The following is a 25095-nucleotide window of genomic DNA, read 5'->3' as shown; positions in this document are numbered from 1 at the left end:
CCATGTGGTCATGTCCTAATGTGTTATATGCAGTACCATCCACGATAGAAACAAATAAATGCTGGAACATTTTTCTGTCGTCTTTTTTTTTATAGGTTCTTTTTTTTTTTTTCAAATAGTTGGAAATGCATGGTCTAAGTTACGGCATAGTTTTTGGTGTACGTTACGGTGTAGGTTTTGGTATAGTCTCTGTGTAGGTTAGCGTATATGCTATGGCATAGCTTGTGGGGCAGGTTACTGTGTACGTAGGCTATGGCGTAGTTTACAGTGTAGGTTATTAGGTTGTGGCTTTGTTTGCTGTGTAGTTATTTGTGGCTGAGTGGTTATGGTATAGTTTATGTTATGATAGATGTTATGGCATAGGTTGCAATGTAGGCTACAGTGTAGGTTATGGTGCAGATAATGGCGCAGGTTATGGTGTAGGTTATGGTATAGTTTACAGTTCACAGTAACCTATAGTGTAGGTTATGCTACAGTTTTCGGTGTAGGTTTTATGGGGTTTATAATGATGACATGGTTATGTTATGGTGTAAACTATGGTACTATGGTATATGTTATGGCATCGTTTACTATGTAGATTTTGGCAGAGTTATGGAATCGTTTTGGCCCATAACACAGGTTACTTTGTAAGTTAACATGTAGGTTATGGTTTATGTTACTGGGGTATTTTATGGTATAGGTCAGGGGTCAGCAACCTTTAACACCCAAAGAGCCATTTGGACGCGATTTCCACGCAAAAGAAAACACTGGGAGCCGCAAATACTTTTTGACATCTAAAATGAAGATAACACTGTATATATTGTTTTTTTTACATTTATGCTTTGTGTGAACAACTAAGGTGTGTTGCTTATGAAATCCATGAAGTGCTACAGAGAAAATTACATTTTATTTATGTAATTAACACATTTTGAACTCTTAAAGAAATATAACAAAAGGAAAGACACCCAGCTGAACTAAAATGATCCATGTAGCAAACAAAAACTGTTGAGAGCCGCCAGCCTTATATCGCCTTTGGGCTTTTGGAGCATTGACCTGACTTTTAAAAAAATAATTGGGGGGGAAAAAGCACTATGCTGCTGAAAAATGAAAAATAGATATTTGCAATATTCTGCCTAAATATGTATTTTACCTAGTTAATGTGTGTGGTGGGGCGTGGTCTGCAGAGCCGCTGCAGGGGAGGCGGACGCACCTTAGCGGCACCCGCAATCGCACCTCGCCGCCTTAACGTCTGTGGTCTCTATGCTGTTGTGTTGGTATGTGTCGGGCTGTGAGCTTTAACACCGGCTGTATGCGTACAGCAACCGTGTGTGAAAAGTGGTCAATAGAGAGATGCTGAAAAGCATGTTCATGCAAACATCGTCGGGCCTGCCGTGATATGTTTACAATGGGACTTCTGCTCCTGAACCTCTGCGCACAGCGTCTGCAAATCGGGGCTGTACGAAGTCACTTTCATCTTTACGCAGGACTGTAAGCTGTCGTCTGTGAGGCGTGAGCGGTGTTTGTGTTTAACATAGTTCACGGTGGAGCTGCTGACATAATGTGGATCCGAAGATCCAGAATTGTCTTACCTGGGGTTGAAAGTCTTGATAAATGCACGGCGTTTCGGCGGGTACACCGGCTTCCGCAAGTGTGACGCTTATTTTGAGCGATCAAAAAAAATAATAGAATATAATTTTATTTTTATATTCCAATATCACAATAATCTTCCAATTTAGAACTACAAGTTAAAAAAGAACTAACTTAAATAAAATACACTTCAGCTAATTACTTAAAAAAAATAATTTATTTTCCCAAACCACGCGGAGCCGCACTAAAAGGAGCCGCAAGTTGCCGACCCCTGGTATAGGTTATGGTATAATTTACTGTGTAGTTTACTGTGTAGGTGTAGGTGTAGGCTATGGCATGGTTATGGTGTAGGTTATGGTATATTCTACAGTTTAGGTTATGATATATGTTATGGCATAGGTTACAGTGTAGGTTGTGGCATAGTTTATGGTGTAAGGTGCAGCTTTATGGGGTTTATAGTGATGATATGGTTATGTTATGGAGTCATTTATAGTGTAAGCTATGGTATATGTTATGGCATAGTTTATGGTGCAGATTACTGTGTATGTAGGTTTTAGCATAGTTTACATTGCAGATCACTTTGTAAGTTATCATGTAGGTTATGGTCAGAGGTGGAAAGAGTACTAAAATATTTTACTCAAGTAAAAGTACTATTACTTTGCTGAAATTTTACTCAAGTACAAGTAAAATTACCTGTCTAAAAATGTACTCAAATAAAAGTAAAAAGTAGCTAATTTAAAATGTACTCAGAGTAAAAGTTACATAGTTACTTTTCTATCAGCAGGAGGACAGCCGCTTCTGAGTAGTGCAAAAAAAGACAGTGGGATATAAATCTCAAAGTAATTCTTTTTTAGTGAAAAGAAAAACTTTACAAATTAAAGTGCAGTGGCAGTTAAACTGCAAGTCTATACATGAAAATGGATAATGGTCACCAAACCAAACTGTCAGGTATCACAGTGTTTTCAATACAAAACCATATCATTCTTTCACATGAGAATGTGTTCTAAACTGTCAAATAAGAGAACAAGTACTGAACTGAACAGCAGCTGCTTTAAAAATGTTTTTTAATTTTTTTAACTTGGCCCTGCCCTACTGTACCTCTAGATTAAAGTTCCTTTGTATCCATGCTAGAGTGTTACTCTCTGAACTTCCTGTTAATTTTGAGGAGCAGTTGATTTTCAAAGTTAGTAGAGTTCATCCTTGCTCACTTTGCAGTGAACAGTAGTCCAGCACAGCTAAAGAGACGCTCGAAGGCAGCTGAGGCAGGCAGGCCAGTGTTAAGTTTGAGAGAAAGTTTTTTGACGTCCCTAATAAGACATCAATGCATTACATAGCTACCGCTGGTAAATTATACCAATATACCTCGTGGGTTTTTTTTTATTGGACAGTAACAGGCTAGTTAACGGGAGGTTGCAAGTGCTAATTAATAAGTAACAGAAGTCAGCTGTCTTTGACTAATCTAAGGTAAGAGAGCGCTCTGTTATTCTTTTGCCTGCAGTATGAACATATGTGGGTTAAGTAAGAAACTAGCTGCTTCTGTCTTTAATTTAACTATTTTTTAAAATAAATTATTATTATTAACAAACAGGAAAAACGTAGGTAAACACATTTTCTTTTTGCAATATACCAACCCAGTAAAAAAAATGTAAGTTGCGTGGACAACAACGTGCCCGATTACAGCAAGTTGCTAGTACCAACCAACGTTATCTGTGTTCTTCACAGATGTCTTAACTTAATGTGATTAATTTGAACACAGCCTTTTTGCTACCATAACGGTACGAGTTGTATTTAACTTACCTCTACATGCTTGCGCAGGTTTGATGTGGAATTTTTAAAAGCTGCTAACTCGGTCTCTCTGGGCAAACACAGCTTACACTGCATAATAAAGCTGTTGCCTTTCTTGCACTTGAAGCCGAAATGGTCCCTTAAATACGGCCAGGGGTTCACATCCGTTTCTTCGAGTTCAGGGTCAGCAGAATTCGACGGGGTTTCTTTTTTCACTGGATCCGTAACACCGATGTCAGACTCCATCTTTAACGTGACCTTAGCGCCAATTTGTTCTACTACCCATCATTCCCTGCAGTATTTCCGAAGCGCAATGTTTTTGTTTTTATTTTTAACTTACTCAGTAACGGGTGTGATTGAAAACGTAGCGAACTACAATACTTTTTTAAAAAATATACTTAAGTAAAAGTAAAATTACAGACTTGAAAAATGACTTTAAAAAGTACAAATACACAAAAAAACTACTCAATTACAGTAACGCAAGTAAATGTAATTTGTTACTTTCCACCTCTGGTTATGGTATATGTTACTGGGGTAGTTTATGGTATAGGTTATGGTGTAATTTACTGTGTGGGTTTCGGTGTAGGTTATTGTATACAGTATGTTATGGTGTAGTTTATGGTTTTAAGAGGTTTCAGAGGGGTTTAAAGTGACAACATACATGGTGCAGATTTAACACAGAAGAATGAATCCCCTATCATGAGTGTATAGATGGATGAATGGCATGACACACACACACACACACACACACACACACACACACACACACACACACACAGAAATACCTGTACTGCTTAATGGCAGTGGTGATACTGACTGGGCACCCTGCTGCAGTCACAAGGTCAGGAAGGATCAGGACACTGCTGTGCTCTCTGGACAGATGAGCTGAGCTCAGCTAGCTTTTTCTTTTCCTTTTTTTTTTCCACTATAAGCCACTTTCAGAGAAACCTGCTCTGGCCTCTTTTGCCTCTTCTGGCAAAACAGCCAACATTGATTAAGATCAAAAAAAGTTTGGTCAGGCAACTCCTGTCTGCAAAACATCAGCTGATTAATTAGGACTTTTAAGCAAATCATTTAAATTGGAGCTCACTCTACTGAAAATGTAATTTGAGCGCAGGCCCCTGCAGTGAAGTGTTTGAGTGATGGTAAGCCTCTTGCTGTAGCACTGAGGAGCTCGACTCAGGAGGTTTCATGCCTTCTCTTGGGAAACGCTACTTTCAGAATCACCTGCAGCCTAAACACGAGTTTGTGCCGGAGTTGTTTTTGGAGATGGGGGTACAAATAAGCAATTACACAGCTATGCATATCCACTTCTGCATGCTTGCATCCACGCACCTCCCAGCTCCTACGCACACAGAGTTCTCTGATATGAAAAAGTCAGATGATGCATTGCTGCTAATTATCAGCCTCTGTATGAGAATCGACTGGGTTCCCTAAGAAAGGGGAAAGCTCTTAGAGCACTCTGCTTCTTCATTTGTATTTTCTTGCTTTAATTGGACAACATGATTGTGTCACTTTGTTAAATGGAAATCCCACCGTTTATCCCTGCGTCTGCAGAGATGAATCAATGGCTGTTTTTATTCTAATTGCTGTCTCCGAGCCCACTGTCATCAATGTAATTATCAGTGTTTCTGCTGCCATCGCTGCTGTTTTCATCATCATTGTTATCGCTGTTATTACTGATGCTATCGGCATTATCTTTGTTATTTCCATCGCCACCAGCGCCGCTATCGGTAACATCATTTTCTTCAACATCATCATCGTCCTCATGATCATTAGCAATATTAGTCCCCGTTGTCAAACGTTCGCTATCATTGTTATTGATATTGTGATCCCTCTTGCCAACTTCGTCAGCATCTGGCTGATGAAAGGAGTTATTGGAACTTATAATGTCTGATGAGATAATGCGTTATCTGCGATTCAGAAGACAGAGACAAGTTATTGCAGCGAGTCCGATGGTCAGTTAGGGCAAGATCCTTTCTCATTATTGCAAAAAAAGAAGAACAAGAACCAGTTAGTTCTAATTTCAGTTGTCTGACCTTTTTATAGGGTTAATTATTTATTTCATTGAAGCACAGCAGCGGAATAAACTTTGTGGCAATTTAATGCAAGTCAATTAAGAAGGAAGATAGATGAAAAGTTATCCTGGGGGAAATTATTAATCTGTTATTTTTAGAGTGGGGTGGGTGATGTGTGTTTTTTTTTTTTTTGGTTTTTTAGCTGTGCTGGTGTTAAATGTTCTCTAAAAATGGTCACATTCCTCTGTTTGTCGGGCAGGCTAGGTGTTGTTGAGGTCAGGCTCTATGGATTTTATATTGCTTCCCTGGAATAAGTGAAATTAACTCTATGCTAGAGGGCTAGACACAATAATGAAGAGAAGGGGGAGTGAGAGCAAACACGGGGAATGAAGAAGAGGAGAAAACCTCCTGAAATTTAGGCTTCAATATTTTTGCGGCTCCTGTTTTTCTGGTCTGCTTCACATCAAATGTGGTGTGGTCTCTTTTTATTAAAGGAGCTATATGTTTTGGATTTTCTGCTTCCACACTTGACTGTATGGAAATTAGTAGAGTGGGGAAGGTCTGAAAACCTATATTTAATTTCATAAAAAGTAAACAAGGTGATTATTTTTTGTTTGAACCTCTACTCTGACTTTGAAAGAAATTGCAGCCCACCCCTAATACACCAAACACTGAGCTACACAATTTTAATAAGTACTGCTAGAAAACTGAGCATAATTACAGTGACTGAATGAGTGAATGGAAGAGCGTGCGTACTTGTGCTGTGGTGAGGTGTTCCTCATCCATCTACAAGTGCTATACTGTTGGGTTTTTTATGGACACTTTTCCATTTTCCTCTTAGATTAGTGAAACCTGCACACAGTACAATAACATGAGTCAGATGAGCCACATTCACGTTCCTTCATCAGATTATCACACAAGCCCTAAAAGTAGAAAAAGAGAAGCTAGTTTGAGACATTTGAGAAAATACCATTAAAATTTGTCACTTTCAGATATTGCACATCTGTTAGGGCTGTTATGGGCACCTTTGCTTTTGGTAATAACGGCAGCTAAATGTTTCCAGCACCTGTTGATCAGTTCTGTGGAAATTTATCTTATTCCTCTGTAGAGAAGAGCTTCAACTGTGGGATTTTATTGGTTTTCCTCACGTGCATTATTTGCTTCAGGCCATTCCACGATATATCTGATGGATCAGGGTCAGGAGTGAGTTGCAAATTTTGCGTGTTTTGGTTATTTTCCCACTGTCCTCCGAGGTTCAGGTCACAGGCAGACATCGGTACATGTTGCTGGTATGACTGGAGCTTAATTGCTCCATTAACAATGACTCAGATGACTCAGATGAGATAAGATCCGTCCAATATGCTTATAGGGTTGTTCAAATAAATCAATACTAAGATCCTGCAGATTACTATTGGATTAGTAATTTCCAACAGTATTAGGGTCTTCTAATATGTTGAACATCACATCATATGGACACAGGCTTCACCTTAGCAGCAGAAGTAGCTAAAGTTCACAAAACTTAACAGTTTCCTGTCAATAACACTAAACAGTTACCATAAATGTTAACCTGCCCTGCTCACAAGTTAACGTTAGCTGATGACTGCATTAGCCATCTGCTAAATCATCATTAAGGTAGTGGCTAGCTGCTAATGATAAAACGCTAATGTTAATGTGGAAGCTATAGTAAACATTAGCGGTGCCCATCTGTAACATTAATAGGCAATATTCATTTAACGGGACAAAACACAATTATCTGTGTCTAAACGGTGTCATGTTTCTCTTAAAGGTCCACAGTGAAGCTGGGGACAGTGTAACAGTAGTAGCCTATCTCACTATGTTTGATCTGCAAATACATAAAAAAAAAAAATACTTACAGTAAGATCTACATGTAAGATCGACATTTTAAGATTCTTTTAGGTAGTAGTACTCGTACCGGTTACTGCTATAGATCTTACAGTTACTGTATTTCAACAACCTTGAAAACAGAGTTTGTATTTTCCCATTCTTTATTTTTAAAAAAGCCTTTTGTCTTTTTCCCCCCAGCAGTACTGAAAATGGTATTGAGTATTTTCCTGGGTATCAGTATCACGTTTGAAATTCTAGTGTCGTGACAGCCCTGCGTGCTTATGCTTTGTCCATGTAATCCTTAGCAAACTGCAGATGGGCAGCAGTGTTATTTTTGGAGAGCAGCGCTTTCTCCCTGCAGTGCTGCCATCCACACTATTGTACTCCAGCGTTCTCCTGAAGGGGGACTCATGAACATTAACATTAACCAGTGAGAGAACGGCCTTGAGTTTCTATCTGGGCTCCTTTGTGACTTCTCAGACCGTTGCATGCCTCCCTTTTTTGGTTAACCGCTGCTGTGGAGGGTAACATTGGTCACGAATTGCCTTCATTTGCAAACAGTCTGTCTCTTTAGAGATGGCTCGCTAACCTTTTCCAACCCATTATAAATATCAGTGACGCTTTTTCAGATCTCCTCAGAAATCTCCAATTTTTATCCAATGATTCATTTTCTCAAAAGTGTTGTGAAGATCAGTCTTTCATAGATAAAAACGTCATGCCATTGACTGAAATTACCTGACTCCAATTTCACCTTGAGATCAGCCCCTAATGGCAAATTACAGACTACAGAAGTGCGTAAAACTATAAAAGGATTCACAAACACTCGAGCAGTGCTGCAAAGCCCTGATACGTAATCTTGAACTGTTGCTCACTCCACGCAGGCAAAGAAACCCCCTTTTCATGCCTCGTCTTTTTATTGTTTAACTTTTCCTCTGCCCATTACCACAACAGTTCCATGTACTGTTAGCGCTGAACATCTTTCAGGCTAATCAAGAAAGAACGTAGATAATCTTAATGAGCATAACAAGCCTTCATTTACAAGATTATTTTACTCAAGTTATTCATTTCTGCGCTCAGTCAAACAGTTTTATGCCCATTTGTTAATATCCCTTCAAGAGAGAATTGCGCCATCATGACAGCTAGCTCATTACGCACCGGTGCTATTACTCAGTGTATGCATGCTTGAGTCATGTTTTACTATGTTCTCCTCTCATTTCATTAGTAGGACTTGGCTTTAAATGCCCAAATTATCATAAATACTTAATTACCGTGCTATTTTGGGTTCATCTCACCTCCAGTAATGCATTTTTAATACCTGGCCCCAATACCTGTTACCTGTTACATATCCCAGTAAATCCCCCCAGATCTGCCTTCTACTTGCTATAAAACTCTTTTTCCTCATATCTCGCTTATGTAACCAAAAGCTGATGATTCCAGGAAAATATCTCATAAGCGACTTTCTAAAAGTATCTTTTCTGGAGGCCTAAGTCCCAGAGGAACCCCGGGGCAGAGGATGTTCTACACTGTCATGAATGTCATCGAGAGCCTCGGTCTGCTCCCCGCAGACTCGATTTGATGTTTCTGAACTCCTGGCCAAATATTACACGGCCTCTGCCCTACATTTCCAGTCCTATTTGGGTTGCTTTTACTTCTTAACAAAATATCACAGCTTGCGTGTTTAATGTGACTTTGTTTGAATGAAGGAGAGAGGAGGACTCTTTTCCTGCCATTTGCTTGATTGTGTGAGGAAAAGTTTTCGGATCTTTGGAAGCGCAGACCCAAAGCTGCCTTTACTAAGCCTTCTAAAGCACCATCTGGCAGCCAGGGCCCCTGTGTCACCCTACTCACCAAGATTACATTCTCCTCTGGCCCTCTATCCCTGTCCTCTCTCCTCCTCTCCTGTCCACTTTATATTCTTTTCCTCTTTCCTTTGCCAGAAAACACAAATGTAGCCGAATGAGGGTTTTTTGTGTGTGACTGCAAAGCCTGGGCTGTTGTAGCCTAGGTTTTCTAAAATGAATAATGCACTGGCAATCAGTTGAGACTTAACAGGCAGAAATAATTTGCATGTATTATTTTAGTTTCAATATAATTGTGACCCATTTGGGCTGAAAAGAATTTCTCATTAAATTTCTTCCTAATATAAAAAACACTTGCCTGCTTGAATCCAAAGATTGTTGGCAGCCCACTGTGGTACAAATCTATTAATGGTTTCACCTGTTTGAATTTATATGCATTGTTTAATTTGTGGTGTCATATTTGCAGAAAATCACAGCAACGCAGATTCTGATATCACCTCATAATGATGTCGCACATAGAAATGAGTACATGGCATCATCAGATTGTGAAGAACTAAAGCTGTTAACATCCAGCATAAATGTATGTACTTATGTGATGTGCAAAAATCTTTATTTTTTTATATTAGGAGAAGACTTTCTCATTAATATTTTAAAAAATGATCTTGAGCAGTAGTTCGCCAGGCTTTCTGGAGATCTTTCTCCAGTTGCTTTTGTTTGCTCATTTTCAGTCCAGTCCTTGTATGTAATTAAAAATTATTATAATTCAGGCACTGTTGCAAAAACAAGCACATCATTTGTTCCCAAATCTTAAGCTGACTCTATGAAAAATGCCAAAGATAACACAGTTTGGCAGGCATAAAATACTGTTTTTCATCAACAAGGTAATTCCCAGAGAGCTATTAGCTGACAACGTGGACTATGTTGGACAACTGGAAGCTAAAAAAGGTGTTAGGTCTAAAAAAATCTACAGAAAATGAACAGTATCTGAAAGTCATGTCCTTAAGAAACTGGGGGGGGGGATCCATGAAAGACCTGACGCAGAACCTGTGAGATGCATCGGACCCTTCAGTTTGCCACATCCTTATCAGAAGTTGTCTGAGTGGAAGGGTGGCTGTTAAGAAGCCATTCTTAAGGAAGAGAAACAGGGAGAAAAGGCTGAGGCATGGCAAATTACACAACAGCTGGGCTGAAAATCAGTGGCCCAGACCTGAGCATCGTTGAAGCGGTGTGGGATCATCTTGACAGAGAACCAGTCAATATCCAAAATATTGAATGGAATGTCCTTCAAAAAGTCTGGAAAACTATGCCTGAAGAGTACCTGAAACTTGAACACATCACAAGTGACGTGTTGAAGAATAAAGGTGGCCATTCCAACTACTGACTTTCATACTTGTTAGAATTACACAAACTCTATTGTTGCCTTATATACATGTGTGTTTGCACGTTTCAATACATTTCCTGGCATAAGACTTTTTCACAGTACTGTATAGTGTGTTCTTAGACATCTAACTGACCAGCAGTTAGTTATTATTATGTATTATTTAATAAATAACATTTGCTTTAGTCAACTGAATTAAAAAAGAACTGCATCTTTTGTAATTCAGTATCACTTTTATCTGGCATTTGTCATGTGAAGCAGAATCAGTCACCTTTGAAGAGAAGTGTTCAAATTTTCTTCACAATTTCTCAATGCCTCGTCGTGTCCTTAGGTGCCACATTCTCAATGAAGTTGACAGTTGACAATGAAGTTAAGTCCCACTTAAGTTTGAAGTCTCAAGCTAATTCACAACCCTAAGTGCGATTTGAGTACAAGTTGCCAACTCAAGTGCCCAGTGCTGGCTGGGAATGCACTTCATGTGGGGTTTTTTTTTCTCTTTTTTCCTTTAAACATTTAAAAATATTACAATTGCTAAAAACATCTACCTTCAGTATTTAGAGCTGTGAAAGCAGGGGAATCTGGCAGGACTCAAAGGACTCTAACTTACTGATGAATCAGGTCCTGCTGAAAACTGAAGCGCCACTTTAAAAATCCTGCAGCATTACAGCGGCGCACTACAGTGGAGCCCTCACTTTTCCCTAAGCGTGTAATTTTTAATACTCAGGGGTGGTACAGTCAAAAATAACTTCCATTTTCCACATGCATTAGTTTAGACTAAACAGCACCTTCAGGTGATGGCACAAATGCATTTCCTGTCATTTTACTGGGCCCTACATTGTCAGATTGAGCACAGCCTGGCTGTCTGATGAGATCATCGAGTGATGTATTATAGTAATACCAAGCAGATGTATATGCTACAATATCATATTGTCTCAGGAGGCAAATTAATTCTCTGGCTTCACACAAAAACAGTTTGAAATGTGGAAGAAGTCTAAATCTCTCGCATCCAGTTAATGCACATTTTCAGCTGCTGCCATGAACTGCATAAGATGTGGAAAAAATCACATCTTTTAATGTGTTAGTATAAAATGCAAAGCCCATAAAGAGTAACGCCACATAAGGGAATAGAGTCGAGCCTCCTTAATTGTCTCAGTGAAACGGTAAAAGGAACGTATTGCGCGAGAAACGGCGCTTCGTGAAAATCAAGAGCAAATTTTATTATTCAGAAACACATGCTAACTATTACATGCTCTGCATTTGTGCTGTGACAGTTCAGGCATTTTGGGAGATCAATAACCAGCAATGTGTCACAGAGGATGAAAAACCTGTCACGTCTTCAAAGAGCGATTCGACAGCACTCACACACTTATTATGGCGATATTTTTGTCAGATATGTATATATATCTGACAAAAACATGTGCATGCCCACATCCAAACAGTGGTTGCTAAAACAAATAAATCTTGAAAAATGCCGTTAGACCTGGACAGATGGCACTGTGGCAATATTTTAAGGAAATGATTACAGGAGCTGTTTTTGTCTCGCCATTATCATTGTTACATTTCTGCCGCGACGTACATATATCTTATAAATATGAAACTTTCAAACGTACGAGTAATAATGTGATGCTTCAGTGGATATGACATAGCTTACTGGCTCACATATCTGCACAGAAGGCAGCAGTAATTTTGAGGAGATCAAAGCACCAACGTGATATCGGTGCCTGTGCACACATTTTTCTTATTCTGAAAATATTAACAATAAACCACTGCTCTATGTAACGCTGTGAGATGTTTTTCAGGTGGAACGGTAACAGAGCTACATATTTCCGGAAACATGCCGGTGATAGAAAGCACAAAAAAAAGATTAATATTTTACTTTTCTCAGTCTTCATCTGCCAAGAGTCAATAAAATGTGTTTTGCGGTATTATCTGTGTAATACTTACACTTGAATAGGGAGGGCTGAGGTAATCTCCCAGTTGGACTACACTTCCAGATACTAAATTATTGCTGACATTTTGGCAGCAAATACAATTGAGGTCCGAGAATTCTGGCGGGCAAACTCTTTACCCTCTGGTTTGAGGCTAATGTTACATTCATTGTCAATACAGCTGGACAGAGTCGGTCTTTTGGGACGGAGGATTTGCCTCGTTCGTGGAACCATGCTGCAACCGTATGGCACGAGCTGTCCCCCCTAAACAGTGCTAGCTGTCGTCCCAGCTGATGCACATTCATGAATTCACGCAGCCTGTTACACACGCATGGGCGCATGCACGTATGGAAATGCATGCAAAGCAGCTTTATCTGAAGCCATACCCATACGTTAAGCTGACATGTGCGCGCGCATTGCATTTAATAAAACTGTAATTAGCCTGCTCAGTTATAGAAGACAGGCAGGAATGCGGAAGAAAGCAGCATGGAGGAAGAGATGGGGAGAGGGAGAGTTATAGTGAAAGAGAATGATAAATGATGGATTGAGAGCGCTCTCCCTAGACCCCGGGGTTAGCAGTGTGAGGGAGTTACAGCTGGCTAGCTCATTCCGTCCAGCCGCAGATCTCATAATAAACATCACATGGGTAGTTTGGGCTGGCGGGTGCAGATTAAGCCGGAGCTGTTAGCTCTTTAAAGACTGCTCAATGTTGCAGCCAGCCAAGAACCTATTTATAGGGCAGCTGGAAGTGTATCAAAGCAGGTAGGCAGGAAGGTGCAGGACAGAGATGGTTTTCAAGCTGATTTATGGCTCTCAATCAGTGTAATAACAATAAACTGTCAACTAACACGCCACGTTTATTTGTAATTTATGGTACTGTGCTCCTAATAAACCTCTGTTTATTTCTCCCCTGTCCATCCCTCCCCCTCGTCCCGGGCCTTCTGTTGTGTCTATCCTACGCAGAGCTTCCCAGCAGTCCGGGCGGCCAGTTCACGTTCCGTCCGCTGCCCCCACCTCCGCCGCCGCCCCACTCCTGCACTTGCGCCCGCCCGGCACCTTACACTCAAGTCAGCCTACAGAGGAAGACCATGCCAACTCGGTGCCAAGCCAGCCAGGGCGGCCAGGGGGCAGACACCAGCTCAAGCGCAGACCAGGCCCAGCTTCACAACAGCTGGGTGCTCAACAGCAACATCCCCCTAGAGACCAGGTAAGGGAATGCTTTTTTTTCTGGAGTTATTTTTAGCGCGGGCAAACACAGGGCTGCGCTCCAAAAAGCTTTCAGTCCAGACTGGATGTCATTTTGTAATGAAATTCTTCAAGTGAAAATATCTTCAAGGCAAACCGCCCTCCCTCAGCATAATGTCACTTGATTAAAGACATTTCTTTAATCTCACAAATGAGGTTCATTAGATTAAAGAAAATTCTTTCATCAGGACTGTGACTTGGCAGACTTTCACAAACTTCTTCGAAAAAAATCAGAGTGTAATGGTTAAGAATGAATGCTGGACTAAAGGATTTGTTAGGATGGGCATGTTTTGCACATGTTTGGAGGAATAAGTGGAACACCACGCAGGCCTCTGGGGTATTATTAAAGGACTTCCATCAAAGTAATCATGAAGCTTATTTGGAATTGTTTTTGTTCTCCTACCACACACACCACCGCATTTACTAGGGGACCTGCGTTTGTGTAAAAACAATCCAAAATGAAAGCAGAAATCCTCTTTTCAGGAACACATTGTAATTTCACTTTCAGCTTTAGTACCCCGAGAAATTGTTTTTCTGCCAAAATGCTCGGAGACAAGCCACTGGAAGTCGGTCCCATCAAACAGAATTAAGCATACGCTTACCGCATAGGTATTAATTGATCAGAGAATTATTTAGGAGATCCTCATTTGTGCGGCTGCTTTTGAGAAGAAGGAGAACCAAGGTGGAAAAGAATATGTTTGCATGTGTAATGAGCGGCTGGGCGCGGGATTCTGGTATATTATGCGCGAGGATGAGATTGGCAGGCTGCCACACCAGAAGAAGGGATTTTAATAAGTTATGCATTAGTCCATAATTAGATCTTACCTCATTTAAAGGGAAGGAAGAATAAAATTAGATTCAGTGACAATTTAAATTAATCATTGGCTAGACATGCGTATCAATGTAAAGGCTTGTCAGGAGCGCATTGTAATTACATTACTTATCAGTGAGCGTGTGAGCGCGCGTTAAATGAAAACTCACCACAAACAAAAAAATTCGGATCGTTCAAACAATATTTGATGAGCTCAAAGAACTTTTCTCCCAAAGTGAGATGTGATTATAAAAACACAATTTCTGCAGTGACTCACTATATTTTTTCTTTTTTTTTTGTAAGAATACATTTTGCGCGTTTGGGACTTTCTAGTCAAATATGTTTTATTTGATAGTGCGCTATTAGTTCTGAACCATAAAATGTAATCATATTCATAGTCAATAGAATAGATAATATTGGCTCTTTTCTATCTAGTTTTTGAAGAGAGAGCCCACAAAAAAAGATCCAACTCTTCACTGCTTAACTGTTTTGAGTTTGGATTTAATATTCAAGCTCTCCTCTCTCCTCTCTCACATTCTCAGATACACTGCTAATCTAATGATTTCATATTTCTGCTTTTACCCTGGCAGCGCTATCGGCTCGATCTCCAGATTAAAGATTAATCAAGTATTTACAAACTTGACATGGGGGCTTATGCTGACAGAATTCTAAGTGATGCTGTGACCTTAATAAAAATGGCAAAACATGGATAACATCTCTTGTTGTCAAGTGTGCTTCCATTTTCCTCGACTTGCGCACTTGATGAATCAGTATTCAAATGTATTGACATTGCGTCAGCTGAGATTAAGATTGTTTGAAGTGTGCATAGATTTTCCTTTTCAGCTGCACATCCGTTATGTTTCTGGAGAGGCCAGCTTGTGTAAGTGGAGGCTTGCGGATATGGATATTCAATCTATCTGACTGGCTCTCGCTGTGGGTGTGTTAAGGGGTACAAATGTTGGGACTGTAATAAATTGACTTGTGCCCTGCCTTCTCTCCTTCCTCTTATTGATAGGACGTGAGTGTACGTAAGTCACACACTGTGGGTGTGCACCAACACTGTGAAATCAGCTTCTGCATCGCACGCCGCACATTGCCATGCACCTGTGAAAAAAGTCCTCCACCTACACAGGCAGACACACAGACAAAGACACACACTTATCCAGGTAGAGACAGCCCCTGGGCCTAGACTCCGACCTCCTGGAGAGCGGGAACTCTCATTTTCTTCCTGTCTCGGGGGAAATCTGTCCTCTGATATGAATTCAGAGCTTCCTGGGCGTCGCCCCTAGATATTGTCTGAGAAGATCAAAGGCGGAGGAGCCAGGAAGAACAGTGAAGCATTTTAAAAGCACCGAACAAGAAGAATAGAGTTCCACTTGCGTTGACAAATGCAATTTCTTCAGCTGGATTCTGATCCCTTTCGCTCTAATCCACCTTCGGCAGAGCAATCAAAGTGCCGTGGTCTTCTCGACCCGTGCGTTGGCCTCGAAAGTGTGAAAATGCTGCATTTGACATCTTTTTTGTGCGTGTTTGTCTTGCGTGCCATTCTTCGAGTCGAGCTATGTGTCTCTCTCTATTTGTGTGGCTGTGTGTTTCTCGGGTTTATCTCTGGCCTTTCAGAGTTGAACTGCCATTGACCCGTAGGTGTGTAGCTGCTCTGTGCGCAGTCTCCTGTGTCCTCAATCTAGCTCACAGTCTTCAGCAGATGCTGGATGAGAAAGGAAAGGAGGCAGACAGTGAAGGATGGATGTCATCTGTCAGGCACTGGGCCACAATGGAGACACACAGAGAGAGAAACACAAAACAGGCATGGGTTTAAGATGACTGAGGCAATGCTTCCTCACATGCAGCACAAAAACCATAAATAACACAAGTTTACTGACAATATAAATATAAAAACAATATATAAATAAAATGTGTTGACATGTGTTCGTGTGACACGTGTTTCGTATTTAATAGTTATCCCACTGTTTTTCCCATGTTGGTGAGGATTAACTTTGCAACTGACCAATCACTTGTTGTGATGTCATAGCTTTGCAGTGTGGAGAAAAAAACATCTTCTGGAATATGGTAGGCATTTCAAGTATTTTCTTTATGTAGTTATACAATGTAATAAATATGTTATCAAGTTGGGTTTACAAATTTGGCTTTCTCTTAATAGTTGAGCCATATTCCTGGCTAATTCTATTACTTAGCTAATTAGCTACAAATTTAGCATTAGTCATATTCTTTGCTAATGCTAACGGCTCAGTTAGCATTAGCAAAGATTATGGCTAAACTATTAAGACACAGCACACATTTTCCATAAAATTGGATGTTTGGACTGAACATTATTAGTTATTTACAGACTATTTTGGTATGTATATGTAATATACATACACAAATATATGTATATGTAATAAGCAAATTTCCCACATGTGGGACTAATAAAGGTTATCTGTTATTTTATCTTATATGATAGATACCTGAGGGTTGTAAATATACTCATCTAAAGCAGTAGAATATCATATTAGTTAATTGCATATAATAAAATGTACATCAGAAGCAATGATCCAAGGAGTAATACATGGAATTAGGCAATAAATCAATAACAGGAGAATACAAACATTAATTGAACTTGGAAAAAAAAAGCAATCTAAGGCCAATGTAAGTCCTAGAGAAAAATCCATTAAAAATCTTGCACTGGGGCTCCACTTGTCCTTTTTCTTGACTGCTTTGATGCTGCAACAGCTGTGGACACAGACTTGACGTTTGGCCGGTCGTATGTCCTCCCATCTGCCGCTTTGTTATGAACACAATATCTATTGGAGGTACTCACAAGAATGTTTTTGAGTCTGGTACAAATGCTCACCAAGTTCTCAAGGCTGAACTGACTGTGTTTTGAGAGATCGAAAGTCAAGGTCACCATCAACTCACATCCAGCGTGTCCTCTTGAATGCGAACACCTGGAAGACATATGTTGTTCTCCTGTTTTACTTTTCAATAAAGCTTATAGTTCTCAGTTGAAATTCAAAGTCCCTCATGGAGAAGTCCACTGTCGCCCCAGTTTTCTTGTTTTTAAGTAAAATGCGCCTGCAGGGCAGGATAACAGTTAAATGGATAAAGGAGATTGATGTAGTTTAGCCATGTGTGAGGACAGCGTTAGAGTCTGGAGTCCAGCGATGTTGTCAGTCTGTTGTCTGGCACCACTTTAATGGCCTGTCTTGTGAGGTCCCTTTAGAGACTGGTGTCCTGCCGGCAGCCTGTGACCTCGCACCTTTTACTGCATGGACAGAATAACACTCTGGCGAACTGCACATATCCCCCAACATATCGCACCAACAGCCAATATTAACCCCTGGAGAGCACACAGTAATCTGGAGCAATAATGCTGTCTGTGAATTGCAGGAGCTCAGAGATATTTTCTTGTTGTTTTCTTTGTTTGCTTGGAAAAACACACACACACACACACACACACACACACACACACACACACACACACACACACACACAGTGCAGAGAATAAGACAATGACTCATAGCTGTTTTCTCTTTCTGATGCTGTCTCATAGCCATCCTTTGTTTCCCACCACCAGCAGTCTTTATTCATTTTTTTGATGGGATCCGGTACGGCCAGATCAAGCTGGAATCGCTTATAATTGCTTTACCCAGATCTACTTTTCCACGTTGCATAATTTCCATTCCCTGCTTCTCATCTGACACCATCCAACCTTCGCCCCCCATTATCCAAACACAATATAGATGAAATGCTACTTAGATTAATTGCCCCGCAGCTTAGTTTCCTATCATCAGTGGCAATCTAACACACTCTTTTTCATAATGAGAATAAACCTCATCGTCGTTTAACGAATACAGCCGTATAACTTAAGTAGTCGCTTTGATGAGTCAAAAAAGGAATAGGTAAGTCATTGATCCTTGGCTGCCAGGGCTGTTTCATTCTCTTTCATATCAGTGCTGCTCTGCATTACAGTAGTGGCTCATAACGTTGCACCAGAGAGAGATACTTGGTCATATATGCCCTTTTTCAGCCTGTCAGCCTATACTTTATCTATAATGTGCTACAAGTGTATTACATAGCTGTTTCTTGCATGCAGTACATTCCAATACTGTCCGTTGTCTGATTGTTATAATGCAGTAACTGTGAATAATGTATGTGGTATACATTTGCCACAAAAATTGCCTGCTTTCCAGAACACATTATAAATTACAAGTAGAATCCTAGCGCTTAGGGACTTCCTCAGACTACTCTTCTTCCTTGGATTTGGTTCCTGTATTAATTTTTGATGATGCTTTTCTTGGAAGTTTAACAGATTGCTTAGATTACAGGCACACAAATGGAGACAAACACGTAAGATATTAACAGTTTAGCTGAATTTCTTTTGCACAGCACTAAGTGCTTATTCTGGACAGGTTCAAAAAAGGACTGAGTGTTCATGCATGGGCAAAGTGGAACAGTCTGTCCTCTCTGTGATATGTGAAACCTGAGTCTGTATTCATCATTCAAAAAATAGTGGGAGATAGGGTCTCTTCTAAAGTCCCCCACCTTGGGGGCTCTTTAAATGAGCTTCAGTCAGGCGTGCATCAGCGTGAGACTGAAATCCACCGAGTACAGATTTGCATGAATAGAATCAGAATATGATACTAGATACCTGAGAAAAATGATGTCTGCACTGTGCTAATTGGTGAAGCGTTGAAGCACTGTCCTAGATAGGCCTGCATGGTTACTGTGATTGTTTCCAGCTGTGTACTGTAATCTGCTTTAGAAAAGCACCAACAGCGGTCCCAGAGGTAGGAGTTAATTTGCAGAGCGCCGAATGCAGAACAGCTCCTCGCTTGTAAGATTAGGGCAGCAATTAATACAGCGCTTGCTTAACCTGTCGCCTTGAAGAGCAACGGTCCAGTCATAGCTTAACCGTAGCTCTGCTTAGCAGAACTTTCAAGCTTTCTCCACTTGAATAGGTGATGTGTGAGGTACTGTAATTGGGGTGAAAAATACAGTATTTAAAAGCTACATGTTATAATAGTTTCATTCAGAATGTGTCTTAAAGTTTCAACTGAGAAAAGTCCAGATTTTCTTTTCTTTTACTATCAGTATGCTGTAGATCTCTGGTTTTAGCTTAAAAAACAGGCTGTTTGAGTTTCTGTAGCTTTAAATGCACTACACTCTTCATTCAATGGCAGAGAGGAGCAGCATATAGGTGGCCACATGACAGATCAGCAAGTCTTGTTTCAAATTATACAAGATCAGGATTTTAACAGGGGACTGGCAACGGTTTGGAAGTGACTGCTGGGTAACATCTAGGCTTCTTCCCTCATCTGATAACTGAAAAAAGCCTTACTGGAAAGTTAGCTTTATTAATAGATTATATTTGAAATCAGACGGTGGGAGAAATGCAAAGAGATGGATGGTCTGAAAGGAGCCTGTAGCTACCACAAAAAGATAATTGTACAGTTTTCAGATTGGTATTACATGGTAATGTCAGCCATATTAGACACAACATGTAAATGGTAAATGGCCTGTATTTGTTTAGCGCTTTACTTAGTCCCTAAGGACCCCAAAGCGCTTTACACTACATTCAGTCATTCACACATTCACACACAGGTGATTGCAAGCTACATTGTAGCCACAGCTGCCCTGGGGCGCACTGACAGAGGCGAGCACTAAACATGTATGTTTGTTTCATGTTGTTGGATGTTGTCATTGTAAATAAGAAATGATGATCCTTTAGTTCTGTATGTATGAATCCATCCAGGCTTCTTAATCTGGCTCAGCTATTTGCGATAAAATAAATGGTCATTTGGTTTCACTAGTTTTGGCATTTTGTGTCATTTTCAGTAATTATCAAATTGTTGTACTTCATCAAATGCAAAAAAAACAAAATCCTCTAATAAAAAAGAACCCAAAAACCAAACTTGTCAAAAAACCTTTTTTTTAACAAGTGAAAATTCTGGTTTTGAACCAACTACCAGAGCCAATGTTAGCTTAATTAGCTGGCTACAGTTGATTAAAATGAGTAATAGCTATCAGGTCAACTGCCATAATTAGCAGTTCCTGGCGAAAAATGAAAAGCATGATTTGTTTGCTTCTGGCTGGGGCCTAAAAGCCATTTTTTCCATGAACAAAAAAAAAAATAGAATTTAGAGTAGTAATGTCCCGGTGTTATAACTGAAAATTGCACATGAGACCGCGAGAAAGCATAGCAACAGTAACTGAGGAAGGTAACGGTAAACTGCATTTTGCAATAACACCTTTTATGTATGTTTCTCCTGCAGACACTTCCTGTTCAAGCAGGGGTCTGGTTCGTCAGCTCTGCTGTCAGGGGCGGGACAGGGATACCCCCTGACCTCTGGGACCGTGTACTCCCCTCCGCCTCGGCCTCTGCCGCGCAGCAGCGTGACCAGACCACTGTTTACCTTCAACAAGCCTCACCGCTGCTGCAACTGGAAGTGCACAGCCTTGTCTGCGTCACTCCTCACTCTCACCCTGGCCCTGCTGCTCACTTACGTCATCGGTGAGTTGTCGTCACGCACCCAGCCCGTGTCATGAATGAGAAGCACGAAGAGTTCTGAGTTTAGTGGAAAATTTACATTTTCAAAAGGGATTGTTAGAGGAGTTGGAAAATTGTGGGACTTGCCAAGAGAGTGCCTAATTAAATCATAAAAGGAAGCAATAAAAATACAGAAACAAACTGTAGCCTTCTAACAGGGAACCTTACGCATGCACAATGTTTCTGTATTCAAAGGGTAATATAAATATAGGAACTTAAATAAAAGGAAAGAAAAAAAGAAAGGGCGATCGATATGGGATCAAAGCAGGCCTGCTGAAATTTTTGCTCTTACTTTGAAGCAGTATTGCATTGTCTTCACTCCGAAGGATATTCTAAATTGTAAATTAGCTGTTCTGGACCAAAGCTCACAAAACTAATATTTGAGGAATCCACACATGCAGTGACTTATTTGATGTTTTTCACACAGTCTCTCTCCCACACTCACACATACACACAGCTACACAAAGTTGCACAACCTTATTAAAATTCTCCCTTGGTGATTTTATTATATTAATCAATCCAGGTTTGTCTAAGCTTAGCACCTAATTGCCTGCACCTTTTCTTCTTTTTTTTTTTTTACTGTTTACATATTTGTCGATTGTTTTTCCCCTTTAATGATTAATTAATTTGATTTTTCATTCGCTAAAAGCAAAGACTTCCTATTTAACCCCCACATTTTATTTCGGATTAATCACAACTTTGTAAATGTCATTACTGCACTTTGTTTTGGTTATTTTTCATCCCTTTTGTTTTGTATCGTTTTCACTATTAAACCAAGATAACCTAAAATTAATAAGCTCAACACTGGCTGCTGAACTATTGCCTGCATTTTAGTACGCTGCACAAAGTACTAGTTCACAGATTTAACATATAAACTGTGCCTATATGTCCCCTCAAGACCATTAAGGTCTGCTCCTCAATCACTCCTGATCATCCTGCGGTTGAAGCTTATTTCAAAAGGAGCTTGTGTCTTTGATGCTGTTGCATCAAAACTCCCCAATGACCTCAGACATGAACATGAACTGTGACTGTTTTTAAGTCTAAGCTAAAGGCTTAGATAAGCTTTTCTGTCAAGCTTATGGAAACTGTTGATTGGTACCTGTTGGACTGTTTCATGTAAATATTGTGAATGTGTCTAGCATACATTTTTTGGGAATCTGTTTATTCGGTTTTAGTTTTAGTGTAAAAGTGCAACTTTTTGGTTTTAAATGTGCTACAAAAATAACATTTACTTACTTACACATGAAATATTAAATACGGTGTGCTATTATAGATTAAACTAGACAACAGCAAGAGTTAAGCTATAAGTAGCAATAAGCAACAACCTATTTGAAATAACTATTAATATAAAAGTTCTTACATTTTGTCTTCTTGCATTAAATTTTATATTTTAGTCTCATCTTAAATTAGTTAAATTACATAAATTGTATTATTGTTTAGCGCCCAAAAACATGGCTGATTGCGTTTCATCAAGTCTTCTGTTAGTTACAAAGGAAATAATGTGACTCTACTCTGCACTACCATGTGAAAATTAATGTTTGCCAAATAAAAGTTCAACAGTAATTGCATCTGTGTGACGCTAAATGGAAATACGGGATCAGACTCAGTTCTGGAGAGGAATAAAAGTTGGAGAATTTAATAAATCAATAAGCAACTTAGATGGGAAGGTGTAAAAATAGTGAAGTTAATAATTGAATTGTATTGTCACCGCAGGGCGTTTATTGGTCATACCTTTAATTGTAACGGAGTGCTGTTAAACTGCAGTTTTGTTAATTTTCCTTGTGCAAAGGATTTAAATGTTCTCATGAAAGCAGATCAAGTTCAGTTTTTATGACTGAAGCTATCTTTGCAGTAATTAGAGTCTTAAAAACTGGAAAGTTGTTGAGTAGGTCTGTGGTCTGGAAGATCATTAGCAGAGTTTGTCAAAGTCAAACACCAAATTTAATCATCGATCCCCTCCAATTGCTTCATCTCCCTGCTTAGCCTCAACCTTGGCCGGGCCCTCGACCGCAGCACATCGGCTCCCCTCCGCTGCCCCAAGTGCAGATATCCCAACCCTCCACCCAGCTAGTTCATTTCCCTCCTGTGGTGGTGCTCAAGGTCACGCTGGAGCAGGGCGGGGGGTTTGCATTAATCACACACACACACACACACACACACACACACACACACATCACAGACAGACATCACACATACACAAGCGAATCCACGCAGATTAATCCCCAGGCTGAACCATGCTATTCCATTAATGTCCCAGCCCCGGTAATTAGTGCATTAGTGAGGAGTGTGAGTGATGACTCGGAGACGACATCACCTTTTAATTGGTGTCATGCTCCACTCCTGTTTGGCAGTGATTGATCTCCGTGTTGACGTCACCATGGCAACCGCACCAAGACGTATGGGATGTAAGCACAGATGATATGTTAGCCTGTAAATCAAAGGCATTCAAATTGCAAGATTAAAGTGGTCATGGACTTAATGTCTTTGTCTAGGGGGAGAGGTTGAGACACAGGCCACAGGATGATTAGGTTCTCTCATTACATAATGATTCAGTAATTTTAATGAATTAATTAACAGCCACTGACAGGAAGAGGGGAAGAAAAAAAATGTCCCAGTGCACTTTCTCATCTTCATCGAAATACTCGCCGTGCTGACTTTTGGCCGTTTATTGATTTCAAATCGCTTCTTCTCATTATCATAATATAATCCAGAATGAAATGAGTTCACTCTGCTTTGAAAATGAGGTCATGTTTGTCTTTAGTTTAGCTTTTCACAATATGATCAGTGCCTGCCGTATCCAGTATCCAGTTGTCAGACTTATGTTATATCTATTTATTAGTTTTACATGTTGAACATGTTTCTCAGCTAAATTATTTTTACCTTTTTCACTCACTAAATGCAGAAACTATCTCTGACAGCCAACAGAAACAATGTGGATAACTGATGAGTCATTTAGGTGAATTGAAGTCAAGCGAGATGTCAAACATACTGACAGTCTTTGCTTTTCTTCCGGTTTTATGTAGGTTGACTTGAAAAACTAACATTTACTTATTTTGCTTTATTTTTCCAATTCATTCATTTACTTGTTTTGGCTCTTCAAACCTTTTGCGGATTAATAAGAAGGTAGATTCATGGATGCCCCACATAGTTTTTCTTTTCCTTATCCTGCAGTAGGTAAAATGTTGTGTGTATATCTTCTGCAGTTTTATTCCGCAGACACTGCTGATTATTTGCAGGATATGAACATGACATATTCCTTTACAGGCATGCCAAGCTGGAGCCTAACATTTCAGAGCGTTGGAGAGGGTTCCTCCCCTCGGTGGAAATCGTTTTAACGCAGCTGTCAGTTTTGGCTCAATCTTCGTCTTTTTTTCATGACTCTCGGCCAAACCTTACACTGCTTTCCACAGTGCTTCGACGTGTAACTAAGCTTGTAACTGATCCCGCATGCTCTGTGAGGACGCGGAGTGGACGAGCGGTTTAACGGTCAGCGCCGTCCTGCCAGCGGTTTCTTAACAGCTGGGAAACCGTTCCTAACACCCTTCGAAAACCATCGTCTTTATCGTCTAAAGCTCTGTGTGTAAGTTATGTGACTTTGTTTATTAATTTGAAGCAAAGTAACCCACCAAATAATGAAGCAATAATATTGTATTTCAAATTAAGAATTCCAATTAGCACAACAATAGGACGATGCATGATTGCGGAGATAATGCTGTGCCTAAGTGATTGCGGTGTGTGCCCCCTGTTGTGATTAGCTAAGGCAGCCATCCTCTCTTCCTTTACTGCCCTCTCTCCTCTCCTCCCATACCCCCTGGTGTTGCAGGGGCTGCGAATAGCTTTGTTAATTTGTTTATCCCCCAACGCGCCCCTCCCTCCCCAAGTCATAGCTTGTTATTAAGCACAACACGGCCATCAGATATGAGAGGCAGGCATTATGATAGTGAAAGGGGCATTTAAGGAGAGATAGAGGACAGATTAAGATTGCATCTGTAATCTTGAAGAATATTGCTACTGACAACACTACCCGTAACTCATTTTTCTATTTTGAGCCTCATTTAAGCCTGCGTTAAAAAAGAAGAAGAAGAAGGAAAAAAAACTACCTACCATTGCTTTATCATGCTGTCAGAAAAAGCTAATTAGAGTATTTTCTGCATTAATGAATGTCTTGCTGTT

At 40.0% G+C, this 25095-nt stretch overlaps 1 protein-coding gene across 1 annotated transcript in view; it reads left to right on the top strand.

Annotated features, from left to right (window-relative positions):
* tenm1 (teneurin transmembrane protein 1) overlaps window positions 1–25095 on the top strand; it is a 201518-nt gene that overhangs the window by 58937 nt on the left and 117486 nt on the right. Inside the window, exons 4-5 of the mRNA XM_085474337.1 lie at window positions 13283–13526; window positions 20648–20886. Coding sequence (XP_085330463.1) covers window positions 13283–13526; window positions 20648–20886 — 483 coding nt within the window. The remainder of the gene's footprint in view (window positions 1–13282; window positions 13527–20647; window positions 20887–25095) is intronic.

The sequence above is a fragment of the Copadichromis virginalis genome, linkage group LG2 (genome assembly GCF_057382275.1).
Source record: "Copadichromis virginalis isolate Kocher_CV1m ecotype Utaka linkage group LG2, C_Virginalis_male_GT1.1, whole genome shotgun sequence".
Taxonomy (NCBI): Eukaryota; Metazoa; Chordata; class Actinopteri; order Cichliformes; family Cichlidae; genus Copadichromis; species Copadichromis virginalis.
This window is presented reverse-complemented; position numbering and strand designations above follow the sequence as displayed.